This window comes from Lygodium microphyllum, chromosome 15 (assembly GCF_053477565.2).
Source record: "Lygodium microphyllum isolate KBCC chromosome 15, Lygodium_microphyllum_v1.1.10, whole genome shotgun sequence".
In the NCBI taxonomy this organism is placed as follows: Eukaryota; Viridiplantae; Streptophyta; class Polypodiopsida; order Schizaeales; family Lygodiaceae; genus Lygodium; species Lygodium microphyllum.
Window position 1 is genome coordinate 27867422 of NC_141149.1, and position 14010 is coordinate 27881431.

At 40.5% G+C, this 14010-nt stretch overlaps 1 protein-coding gene across 3 annotated transcripts in view; it reads right to left on the reverse strand.

Annotated features, from left to right (window-relative positions):
- LOC148024375 (oligouridylate-binding protein 1-like) overlaps positions 1-14010 on the reverse strand; it is a 141955-nt gene that overhangs the window by 54850 nt on the left and 73095 nt on the right. For all 3 annotated transcript variants that reach the window (XM_087694007.1, XM_087694006.1, XM_087694008.1), the window contains exons 4-7: positions 7083-7159; positions 6941-7002; positions 6744-6831; positions 6579-6654 (exon numbers count right to left, since the gene is read on the reverse strand). In XM_087694007.1, the coding sequence (XP_087550133.1) occupies positions 6579-6654; positions 6744-6831; positions 6941-7002; positions 7083-7159 (303 nt within the window). The remainder of the gene's footprint in view (positions 1-6578; positions 6655-6743; positions 6832-6940; positions 7003-7082; positions 7160-14010) is intronic.

Below are 14010 nucleotides of genomic sequence, written 5' to 3' on the forward strand. Positions count from 1 at the left end.
AATCCATTCTCGAGCTTGGGGAGCCGTCATCGCAGCATCAGAAGCATTCGGTGAAGCGTCCTCAATGACAACTAGATGTAGAAATGCAGCTGATGAAGGTGCAGCCACCGCTCCAGAATCCTTGGTTTCCTTCTTCTTGGTGTCCTTCGAGTCTTTGTCAGGGCAATCCTTCTTCCAATGGCCAGTCTTTCCACAAATATGACATGTGGAGTCTTTGTCCTTCTCCTTCTCCTTGTCCTTCTTGGACTTGTTATCCCCCTTCTTCTTCTTTTGGTCCTTCCCCTTCTTCTGAGAGGCTTGACCTGTCAACGCCTCCGTCTTGGAAGCATTCTGTCCCTTTAACTGTTCCTCTTGGTCCAAGACCATAGGAACCAACTCTTCCCACCGAAGAGTAGACTCTCGCCCCGAAGCAATAAGGGCAGAGTAAAATGTACCAAATCGTGACGGCAACTGGGACAATAGTGTGATCACCATGTCTTCGGAGGAAACCGGCTTCCCCACATTCTGAACCTGCATCTGTAGCTGCCTTAGCTTGTTAATGTGTTCCCTTAGCGAAGAAGACTTATTGACGAACAAAGTCCGTATTTGGACCTCCAAAGAAACCCTCTTCATCAGGGTCATCCAATTGTACATTTGATCAAGCTCCAGCCATATCTCACGAGCCACCGTCAAGTGCTCGATGTGAGCGATCACGGCTGTAGTGCATGATAGAAAGAGAAAGGATCGAATCCTGGCATTCAGTTTGTCCCAACAAGACTGGGCCCTGGCCAACTCCGCACGAGCATCGGAAGAGAGTTTGGACTCATCTCTTACCGAAGGCCGGTCAATATCTTCCTGTACCAACTCCACCAAATCATAGGACTCAAGAATGGCCAACATCATAACGCGCCAAATGCGGTAGTTGTCGCCGTCGAGCTTCTGATCTGTAGGAAGAGCCGGTAAGACAGGAACCTTCCGGTCCATAATCGCCTGGAACTCCAAGTCCATCTCTGTAGACATCTTCACCTGCAATGCCTTCTCAAACGCAAAAGCAGCCCCCTCTGACTGAGTAAACTCAGCCTGCTAAGGCTCTTCCGCGTCCCGAAGCTTCTTCACCCGCCTGAGGCGATGAAAAAGCAAAACCTACACTTTTAGGTTGAAAACTCAAACTTTCTCCGCGTCAAACAACAGTAAACAGCAGCAAAACCACCACCTGTACTCCTTTCCTGTGCGCCCACACTCGTTTCAGCCTTGTTCCAAGGCGCAGCCCTCCTGTCTGCCCTTAAACGCAAAAAACGCAAATTTGTGTCGCGATGGAAACTCCTCTTCAGGTTGATTCTGCGCTCAGTCAGCCCTCAAACACTGCTCTGATACCATGTCAGAGTGCAGCGATGCGGAAGCGTAGGACTGAGAGTGAGAGAACGCAGAGAGAAAAGGGAGAGAAAGAGACAGTGTACAATGAAGATCTGCTGTATAAAGAATGCTGAATACAAAGATATACACGGGCGCAGTGCGCTGGACTGCGTGTCTCCACCTCGATGATGCGACCTGCTATCCACCTCGAAGTCTGCTGCAGTCTGCACTGTCTGCTGTCTGAAATCTGTGAACAGAGACAGAAATCTGCACGGCACCGGTCTGTAATCTGCGACAGAGAAGAGTGGCCAGACTGCTGGAAACGTCGACTATAAATAGTCGAAAAACTGCCTGAACTGGGGCGCCAGAAAATACCCTGTCGGCTGCATTAAATGCAGCCGACTGACTGTACAGGTCGGACTGCCACGTGGCAGTCCGACTGTGCAGTCCGACTGCTGCACAGAGATCTGATCTCTAACATATACTAGTTGCAAAATAGCTTTGGGGATCCCTTATTACGCAAAATGATGCAAGTGCATCTAGCTCATCTTCAGTGACTAGTAAATCATCAACACATGCACTTCCCACTATGGATCAATTGAGATGGGATAGACAAGATGCCCAAGCACAAGCACGAATTGCATTATCATGCAAAAAGAAGGTCATTGCGCATATTTGATCAAGCACGACGGCCAAAGATGCTTGGGATAATCTAGCCTATTTGTATCAAGTGCACAATGAGGCAAGTGTTACCTATTTGGGCAAGCAACTTGAGATAGAGCACATAACAAAAAGTGATTCAATAGATGCTTACATTCCTCGTGTGAAGGACATTCAAAAGCAACTTGCTAACATTGATAAGATTATTATAGATGCATCTCTTATTTCTACTATATTTGCTAGTCTACCTGAATCATATCAAAGTTTTGCCACTACACTTCGCTTGCTTGCCAAAGCAAATACCAATGAATACTCATTTAATGAGGTGGTTTCATTGCTATTGCAAGAGGAGCAATCATAAGTCAATCACTCTAATATAGCCATGGATAATCAAGCATTTATGCCAACCATAAAAACAGGGGAAATCATGGCAAGCAACTCGTTCTACGAGAAAGGCCAATCAACCTCTTTTGGCGACTCTCAAAATATGAAGGTTACAAGCAACATAGTCTAACGAAAACAAATATGAGGCCCTATCCATGCCAATGAGAAGTGGTTGTTGTCGTTGCTTATCCTACTAATTTAAATCCTCCTCCCTAACCTAGTGATGTAGCCAAATAAGGCTACATCACATCACCTATCAAGAATTGGATCCTTGCAAAAACACTCTCCTAGGTCCCACGATATGTTATGGCTGTCATGAGGACATTAAATTTTGTTTGCACTATTTAACATTTGAATTAATTTTAAATCAAATGCTTAAGTATGTATTGCACATGTGAAGTGCAACTAAGATTATTTAATATCTACGAGCCAAGGACCCGAGGAATCAAGGAATGTCAAAGGCAAATATTGTCTTAAACAATGTTGCATTAGGATTTGGAATTTAATGGTACTTAATGTCAATCTCGAGGCTAAACAAGACTCAGCATCCTCTCTCATTCTCCAACCATTTCCTAGAGTTGCTCCAAAGATCTCAGCATTCTAATCCCTAGAGGCTGAGAAATTGTATTTTTCTCTATTGTAACCCTAATTTACAACAAAAATTAGGTTGACAGCAACCTTGGGAAGTGTGCCAAGAGATTGAAGCCTTGATAGTTGAATTCTCAACAAGATTCAAGTGAGGGACCAACCAACATTCAAATTTGGGGAAATTTTCATTTCCCAAGGAGTTGGTGAAGGCCAATTGCTCGAGCAAATCAAGGGGTAAATCAATTTGAAGACTTGCTAGTCATTGTTGATAGCAAGGAGCTTTTGGATTGTGAAGGGGATTGAAGGAATCCCATTATATTCAAATTCAATTGCAATTAAAGATAAAGAAATACTAAAAGGGGCACCAGTTTTGGGGCCAATAGGATGTCCAATGTCCAAGATTGATAGGTAAATGTTTGTATTTCAGTATTTCATTAATTATTCCTTGCTGTAATTAAGTTATAATCAGGTTATTACCACCCCTCCACAAAAGGAAGGCCGGTTTCACCATATGCAGAGCCCCTAAGAATGTTTACCTTTCACACCCATTAAATTCCCAAGCTTTACACAATATGGATCTTTTTTCCCTTGTCAGAACCCCCCCTTTTCCCCACCAAGGCCCTTGGTTGCTCTTAAGCACAATTCCAAGTAGAATGATTTGGTGATGCACAACCCAAACATGATTTTCCCCTTCTTGCCATCTCATGTTCCTCTTGGCTTAGTTTCACCTCAATGTTATGTTTCTTAACAAAGGTAAGCTTCTTATCTTTGGTAAAAGACAATTTTCCTTAAATTTCCCCATGGGTTTCAGCACCCCAACTTCTTAGCTTTAGATTCCACATCAATGGGACTCATAAACACACACAAGCATAAACTATCTTCATAGATGTAAATGGACTTCATCACCTTTTCAAGGATTTTTGGGCGCACTACATTTGACTTCCTTTTTACGCTCTTTATCCAACCCCTCATGAAATCCCTAGAGGCTAGTGTTGCGGAAGTTACTAATTCCTCCTTTGTATGACCTTATCCTAATCCATCCAATTCCTTTCCATTTCATTTTCCAAAATGAATTCCTTCAAGTTGATGATTTCAAAATGAGCCATATCTTCAAGATTTCTATTGGTCCCTTTTAGGCTTCGCCACCACTTATACTCTTCAGACCAAAACAATAGACTAGCCTCAAGTCCTTCATATGATGGAAATCATCTATTTTTGAAAGAATGCAAATATTGTGGATGGAAAAGTGTGATGGCTTGTAAATTGTCAAAGATGCAATATTTGGTTTTATTTTTATCTTCCATGTTAATTGTGGAGGTTTCACATATTTGAATACCAAGTTATCCTTAATGTTTGTTCCTTAGGGTTGAGCACTAAAGGAAATAACTATAACATCCGTACTCACACCACCATATCCTTCAATGTAGAGACTAAGGGTCTACCAGTGCAGATTTTAAATCCTGAATTTCTCTTTTTTTTACACCCTTAGACTTTTCAGCTATTTCCACTAACATGGACAATTGCGATTCCATTGTGTCCCGAGTTTAGTCCCCATTGCATTTATATGTTGTATACCCGAGTCATTGATGATTTATGTTGCTCGCGAGTAATAACATGGTCCTCCTAATTATCCTCAGCCTCTTCTAATTCAAGTTCTAGATCAGCCGTTGGTTGACACACTTCTTCTAAATTCTTGGACTATGAATTCTTAGCACATTGCCAAAGGCCATATGCACTCAATTAGACTCGTAACAGTTGCTCAAACTCCAATTCAAAGTTGCTCCAATACCAAATCAGCCTGCTATTGCCTTTTATGAGTGGCTCTGGATTGTATCAGCTTTGCATGCAATGTCTGAATTGCTCCAGCTTGTTGTTTGACTGTTATTAAATCCAGCTCGTGGCAAATGTCTGCATTGAATACAGTTACACCAGAGAGTTTTCAGTCATGGTTGGATGCTGTTCCAGCGGTCAATCTCACTCCTGTTGCAATTGTTCTTAAACTCCCTGATATGCAATGTTTCAGCAAGTGGATGCTGTTTACAGCACTTCAGGCTGTCAAGGTCACTATTTGACTACACACACAACTTACATCTGCTATTAGTCATCCCCCCTGCGTGCCCTCCACACACCCCCCCCCCCCCCCCCGAAAACACCTGTGAAAACTCATAGTGTGTATTCTACAATACACAGCCACAGCTCTTAATACTGTTTTTGCCATAAATGTCACATCAACTCATTAATTCATGTTACAGAAAAACTTGCCTATCTTCATAATGGATGAGCTGTACATCAACATGGCTTCCATTGCACTCTCCAAATGGAAGAGAAGTTTCAAAATAACAAAGCAAGCCATGAAACTCTGCCTTTCCAAATATAGAAGTGAGAGAAGGTACAGAGTTACGTAGTTTGATGATGAAGAGATGGAAGAGAATGACAAAGATAGCCATAACAAATTTTGGCTTGCTGTACTGTTGTGCAGTAGATTATAGCCAGAAAGAGTGAGAGAAATTGCATGTTTAAAGGAAATGAAAATGAACAAGATAAGTGTCCAGGCACACGTTATAATTATTGCAATAGCCAATTTTAGAACTTCAAAGAAAATAGTTTATCTAAAATAAGTAATTGCTACTTTTATGGGATTAGTTTGTTTTAGACTGATGTGATACTCCTAAGATCTAGGGAGCTTTCCTAAAATCTAGGGGTTCCTAGTATGGTATAAATGAGAACTCTTTCAGTTACAACAAAAATACAACATGAGAATCCCATCTGAGACTTTTTATAGAAAGATACATGAATTGAAACCTTTGCCTTACATATACACAATTTTATAAACTAGTATCATGTTATTACGAATTGTTATTGTTTGTTCTTGGCCCTTGTGTATCTATCTCATACGTCAACCTGTCGATCCTTTCTGTGAGTAAAGTTTAACCCTGGATATTTGAGTTCCAACCACAAGCCATACAGGTGAAATGTGTGCTATCTTTGCTCTAACCAATGTGTGGATCAACCTTGACTTGCAACCATTTGCCAGCTCTAATTTTATGTCTATCTAGAAATGTTTTGCTTTCAAGAAAATAATTGACTAGATAAATAAACATGTAGGCTTCAACTATGAATACATGTTCTCATTCTCTTGAGTTGTGAGAGCAAACAAGCACCAGTTCTTATATAAAAAATACTTCAAAAATTAAAATGGTGACAACAGTATACTCCTTACTCCAAATGGCTAAAGAGATAAAAGGTTCTCAGAGACATAAAGAAAAGCCTAGTCTCAACTACAATGAGAAGAAAAGTACAAAATTCACTGAGCTAGGCCCTAACACAGTTGTCACTACAATATACTTGTCCCGGTTTTTCATTTCTCTACATGCATCCTTTTGCCATGTATGCAATGATTCGTGTAAACAGCATACTATGAACATAGGAAACAGATATAGGCTTTTTTTTTCATGAAGAAATTTGAATTAATGAACTGATATATACCATGGGCATTATGCCATCACACATACATTTCAGACATCTATATGACAAAAAGATACATAGAAACACAAATATCTTTGATAAATTACCTGACTAATTGATTGAAAATAATATTATCGAGAGCTTCACACCTGCTGAGACTTGAAAAATACAAAGCCAAATCCTCTTGAGCGACCAGTCCGCTGATCCCACATGACTCGAGCATCTCTATCACACAAAGATCACCATCAGCAAATTCATCCAAATCCTGAACTGAACTCAGCATTTCAAGACAAAAAAGCAAGCAGAAAGCTTACGAGCAGCTTGGATAAATGCGGAAAAAAGCTAGAAGTACTGCATCAGTGATGTCAGAACTAAGATCACCTACAAAGATGCTGAAGTGGCCTGAAAATTTAATAATGCAAGAAGACCTATGGTCAATGAAACAAGAACCAAAACTGAACGTTTTCACAATTAGAAGCATGAGTTCCAGCAAGAGTAACTCATAGTCTACCTGTGGTGTCTTCTTTCTGCCCACTGGCATAAGCCCAATTGACCTTAATTGACTGGCTAAATCTACAAAATACCACATGTATCAGCTTTGCGTCAAGTTTAATTTGGAAAGAAAAAACCAATAAACCACCTTACAACCTTACATTTCTCTTCCATGAAGTGTGAGAATAGCAGCTGCAGCAGATGCATGGTCAAAATACTCTATAAAGCCAAAAGATGACTGCAACAACAGCAAAATCAAACATGTACAAGCAGCCAACTACAAAACTGCAAAAGTAACAAATCCATTATAGACAGTTGTAAACCTTAAAAGAAATTCAGAAACACAAGCTTCCACCAGCTCTTTTGTAGCCTCTTGAAAGCAAATACATTAACAATGTTCTTTTACAGCACTCAAATTGATCTAAATAAGCAAGTACATCAATCAATAACACACAGCACACAAGAACTGCACTACAGTAGATTTAGTAAATCATCCTTGGCCCCACACTGGTCCGCCCTAGTCTTGCATCAAAACTCAATCAGCATTTCTTGTCCATTTGGGTAGACAGCAGTGTGTTAATCAATCCCAAATGCTTGGAACACAACTACATCCATACCAATGCTAAACCAAAGACCCTGTTTGATAGCTGGAAAACATAAACCTGAGGAATGCCTAGAGGAGCCCCAAACAATCAGCAGGCTCCTCGAGAGCAATATGCTCCCTATGGCACCTGGACCCACTGCTGTCCTTGTAATGAAACACTCGGATATGCAGAGAAAACATGAGTATACGACAACACATGTGATATGACTAACAAATGAAGAGAGAACAGTAGATGTATGCAACAAAATCAGAGGACTTAAGGAGCAGGAAGGCTGTCCAACAGATACTATCTCTAGCAGGCTTAGCAATACTGACATGAGTGTCATCCTCTGAACAGATCCCAAATGCAGCATCCACCATGGATCATGTCTTCGCACTCAAAGCCATTATTGAGGGTCAAGCTGACAGGAGACAGATCTATTGCTGCTTTGGAGATTTCCACAAAGCTTTTGAGAGTCCCAAGAGCCAACTTGATGCACAAGTTACGTGATATCAGAGTACCCAGAGCGCTCATTTGTCGCATTCTGGCATTGTATGAACTGTTGGGTAAAGTACGGCACCTAAGGGTCTTTCAGCCCCTGTTCACTCCACCATTGGAGTGAAGCAAGAATGTCATCTCTCATCGACACTTTGAGGATTATACAATAATCAGCTTTCCAACTATATCTCCTAAGACCATGTTGGATATAGATGGGTTTGCTAGTAGACAAGGCGGTCGAGGGGCATACGGGAAAAGATGTCATATTGGCTTTATGCAAATGACATAGTATAGCTGATTCTCCACAAGGTCTATAGAGACATCTAGATGCACTTTACTCCTATGCACAGGACAACAAGCTTTCAGTCAGCCTTGGCAAAACCAAGGTTGCAATGTTTAGTACCACTCCATAGTGGGTTCAAAGATCATCACCAAGGTTTAGTTGTGAGCAAGAGGAGATGGATTATATGGATTCTTGTACATATCTTGGTGTCTTATTCACAAGGCCCACTTTCTCTATGAGAGAGGCAGAAAAGACTAGATTGACACGAGGATAGTTCCAAGACCCCCACACTGAGCTATGGTTACTTGACACATTGGTTACATCCACACTAGTATATGGATTGTGAATATGGGGACCTAGCCCCAAGACCACCACAATAGATCAGACTGCACATATGATGGATGGAAATCAATAGAGAGGCCCTTGATGTCATGATTTCTAGAATAATCAGATGTAAGGCTTCAATCTGACATGAGATTGTGGAAGCTGAGTTGGGGACTCTCCTGATTGTGGTGGAGACTCTTACCAAATCAATATCGTTCATACGCAACTTGTGGGAGGTAACCAAACATAGAAATATATGATTGGCCCTTGAGTCCTTACAACAACTTGTTGAGGGTGATAGTTACATAGGTTTAGCATGGACAAGCTAACACCCTTTCAACACTCTATTGATACACAACCTGTCACACTGAGCTAGCCATTCAGAGATTGCAGAATCATCACACTATCTTATTGAAGTGGAGATAATGAGGATTTTGTTGACACCAGTACATGAGGTGGGGTGTAATAAAGCATAAATGCCTTGGTCTAGGGTAAGTATAAAAGAAGAGGTGTAACATGTGTAGCATCTTTTTGCCATTTTACAAACATTACTTGTTTGAGGTCTCAACCTCCCACCATCTAAGAGGGAGAATAATCTTGGCCACCATAGCTTGGGGTGCATACCTTGCTGCAGCCTCTCATCATTTGATTCTCAACCAATATTGGTAATACCATTTCTTGCCAAGCCACCTTGGCTATGGCTTCTTGGCATTTTATGTCTATTTCTAGTATTATCAGTTTAAAAGCTTGTTATGGAATTTAGCTTTATTACATTGGTATCAGAGCATGGAATCTGATCCATGGGAAGTGTCATTTTCTTGGAGAATTTAGTCATTGGGACAGGAACCAGTTAACTGGAGCACCAAGATTTGGTCACAGGGTTTAGTACAGTTCAAACTGTGACTAGTCAGAGTTCTTTGCAACAAGTCGGGACTAATTTTGAAGGCTTCTTGAAGAAGATCTTGAGGAAGATGGAGGTTCTTGGCCAAAATAGCAAGACGTGGTCAAATGGAAGTCCATTTAGAATGCTTTTGACCCTAACTGAAGTCTAAGTGGGATTATAGTGGTTAAACTGAGATTACTTTTTGGAAACAATTTCTCTCTCTTCTTCCTTTCAAGCTTTTCTCCAAGAATCCATGGAGTCAATTGCTGAAATCTTCTTCCAAGAGCTATTTTTCCCTGGAGAGACATCATAGCCTGTTTCCTTGTGTCAAGAGCTTCAGATTGAGTAGCGTAGGCTCAAACTTGCTGAGTATGATCAGCCAGGACAGCAGGCTGAATCAGCGCATTTTGTGCCGAATTCCCTGCTCATCTTCTCCACATTTTCAGCAGACAATGGCATCATCTATGGCTTGTACAATCCATAATCATCAATCTCTCAGTCTCCATTCTAGTATACTCAACTGAAGGCCATCCTCTTGAGCATTCTTGAGCTCTCAAACCCTAGCTATGGCAGATTCAGGACAACACTGATTTTTTTGAAATTTCTTTAAAGAATCAAAGGGCTTTTACTCTAACAAGCATCCTGGAGCTTCTTCAACACTCAAGGGACTAACATTGAAGCCTTCTTGGACGTGAAGCTTCAAAATATGGTGGCTATGGAGTCAAAACAGGGCAGCAAGCTTCAAGAATCCAATTCTTGGATTATCTCCTTTAATTTCATGGGGCTTTTGTTGTCTACAACCCCAAGAAGGTTCAATTGAAGGTATTCTCCAACGATTTGGTTTACATTGATGGTGTCTTATGCTGAAGGTTGATTGATTGGATTCATCCACTACTTTCCATCAGCATTAAAGAGGTAATTCTAGTAATTTCAGCTTAATCTCTCTTTTATCCAATTGTTGAACCAGTCCTATTGTTCATAAGAGAGATTAAGTGTAGTAGAACCTCTTAATTCCTATTGAAGGCATGTAGAATTCAGCCCAGGACTGATTATGATTGCTTGATGAGTTCTTTTCTGCCCATTCAAATGTTGAAGCTCAATTGACTGCATAAATGCTACTCACTGCCTACTTGACTTGGATTTTTGTTGGATGGTTGAGCATTGATGCTATAGGACTGAAACAATGATGAAAATGGTAAGTGGGAACATTGTAAAAGCAGTGAGTCACTGCAAAAGGGTAATGCCCTATCCATAGCCCTTTTCAATTCAGTCATTTCCCAATACCCACTTGCATTTCATTAAAAGTTCAAAGGCTTTTTCAATCAATGCATAGCATCCTTGTTTGATTAGCCATTAGAAATGTACTTGCCATGTTGGTTCCCGCGAGGAAAAGCAGATGCCAAGCGAGTCGGGAAGACAAAAGAAAGGTGACCCTCCCTTCCCGATTAAGACCCTGAAGGGGTGCACAACCCAGCTTGAGGTGGAACTTTGCACACTCCTCTTGTCTCGAACCCCATGTTATTTTCAAATTTAGGTGCACGTACATTTCCCATTATCAGAGTTTGGCACAAGTACAGCATTGATCAGCAATAATCAAGGTTCCATAAGTGGTTGGTGAACCATTGGAAGAGGGGTAGAGCATCTCCTATTTTCAGGACACCTACAAGTGTTTGACAGATAAAACAGCAGGTATATACCCATCTACAGGTTGTTCTTGAGCCCTACAGGTGCCCCATAACCCTTTTCTGGTTGCTACGATGGTTTACAAGGCTTTCCTTCACTCAGGGTATTCCTACAGGGTCAAACAAGGTTTCCACAGGGTGTTAACAGGTTGCAAGAATTCTCTGGACAGATACACAGTTCCTATTACAGAAAATTATGTCGTGATCTAATTTGGAATCTTAATAGCTTGATTTGAAGAGGAGATCCTAAGCTCCGATTTAAATCAAAAAGTTTGTTGATCTGACATCGAGAGCAAAAGTTATGGCCAATTTACTGACAGGGAGTCTAGTGGACTACACCTAAACAAGCTGTCCGGAATACACTGTTTGAGTTCATTCTACCGATACACCTTATTGCAAGCTAAGGTATTACTAAATCTGGTATATTCCCATATAATAAGATTTCCATCGAGCTATTAAGCATTGGGATTGGTACCATATTCAGAGAGAAACAAGGGGTTAAGTGACAAAAAAGAAAATGCAATCAACAATCAAGTTCATGAAGGTGGAAGGCGTGATGAGAAAAGATCAGTCCATGACATCCCAAGCCAAGAGCATGTTTCAAATGGACAACCCTCATCTCATAGCTTTGGGCCACCTACTTTTAAACAAAATTCATGGAATAAAGATTCATGGAGACAATAATCTCATGGGCAACCATCTTACAATAAAAAAGAATATAAAGAGAATATCAATATCACTAATTTCAAAGGAGATAATGCATCACCTTCGGAATGGGAGGAGTGGATCAATAAGCTTGAATTGTACTTCACCCTTTACCTTAGAAGTGAAGAGGCCAAAATTTATTTTGCGGCTCTTCATCTTGAAGGTTATGCCCATACTTAGTGGCGTTACATAAAAAAGATTGGGTAAAATTCTGACTCTTGGGAGGAGTTCAAGCAAGCGATGATTGATGTCTTTTTGTCTCCTTTGAAAAAATAAAGGCTTCAAAGAAGATGGTACGCGTGCCCTCAAAGGGGAATGTCCGTTAGAGACTATTCCAATGCCTACTTGAATCTTTCCATGTATGTTGAAGGTATTTCAAATTTTGCTAAGCTAAACAAATACATTTTTGGTCTTGACCCTACCCTATCATCGGAGGTAGGAGCTCAACAACCAAAGACATTACATGAGGCCATACAATTGGCTGAAAGATACTCTTTGAAGTACAAAAGAAATGCAAGAAATTTTCAGCAAAGAAGTATGGGCAATAATGTTTCCAATCAACCTACAAAGTATGGGCAAGTTTTCAGCCAGTAAAGAGACTCTTTTCGACAAGAAATCAGAGGTTATAACAGTACAAACAGTTATAACAGCAAAGTGCCAACATTTTCCACTGTTTATACCTGTAGACAGAGTGGAAATTTTGTACAAAAACAGGGGCAAACTTTCAAAAATGTGGCTGAGCCAAGAAGTACTTTTTCAAGAACTGAAAATGCTCCTAAACTGCCCCAAAACAGTTCTAACAGCAACTTCCTTCCTCATCACAAACTTCAGGAAATGCATGCAAAAGGATTATGCTTCATAAGCTAAAGTGTAAAGCTAAGAACTCAAAAATCAACATGGTGATCACTCAGGAAGTGGAAGTTGAAGAAGAAGAAGATCAAGAGGGAAATTTACTACATGTTGATGCATACCCAATGGTTGAAGAGATTCATGAAGAAGAGCATGCCACAAACGAAGAATTCTATGATCCCATAGATGGATTTCCTTTTCATCCAAGTGGTAATCATGATTCTCATGTTTCCTTGTATACTATCTCACATGATGCATGGACCGGTTGCAAAGGGGAAAATAAACTTAGACTCAAAGGTTTCATTAATGGCAAGGTTGCACATATTCTAGTGGATACGGGCAACACTCATAGCTTCGTCAATACCAAATCTTTGAAAGGGCTGAAGTTGCTACCCATTGATATGGATTCTTCCTTGCGGATACAAGTTGCCAACAGTGCATATGAGTCTAGTAAAGAAGTGTGTCTATGTACTTCAATTGAGTTATCGCCCTCTTGCACAATGAAAGTAGATTTGATCACTTTGGATATGGGGCCTATTAACATTGTCATTGGTTGTAATTGGCTGAAAACACTTGGCAAATTCACCTTGGACTTGGAGCAAATGCTAATGGAATTTAATTGGCAAGGACAGCACATAGAGTTGAAAGGCATAGACCACAAGTAAATAGAACTCGTCTCCATGAAGAAATTACGAAAAGAAATCAATGCAAAGTCATGAATCTTCACTCTTTAGCTTGCAAAAGTAAATAAAGGACAATCAACAAATCGGCCATCTTTTTCTTCAAAGGAAAGGGATCCAAGATTAGAAGAGTTATTGGAGGAATACAAGGATTTATTTCAACCACCATAATCTTTACCTCCAACGCGAGAGGTTGATCATCCTATTGACTTGTTGCCCAATACAAAACCCACCAACAAACCTCCCTATCGCTTGTCCAAGTTAGAAGGGAAGAAGGGGAGCGTCAAGTGAAAGAATTACTGCAAATAGGTTTAATTCAGCAAAGTCAATCACCGTTTGCCTCTCCCGTGCTCTTAGTCAAAAAGAAGGATGGATCATTTCGCATGTGTATTGATTATCGGGATTTAAACAAGTCAACGGTCAAGAATAGGTATCCTATTCCCCGAATTGATGATCTTTTTTATGAGCTTAAAGATGCAAAGGTCTTCACCAAAATAGATCTTCGATCGGATTATCGTCAAATTCGAATGAAGAAAGGAGATGAGTTCAAAACAGCCTTTACGACTGAAAGAGGGTTATACCACTTCTTGGTTGTGTCATT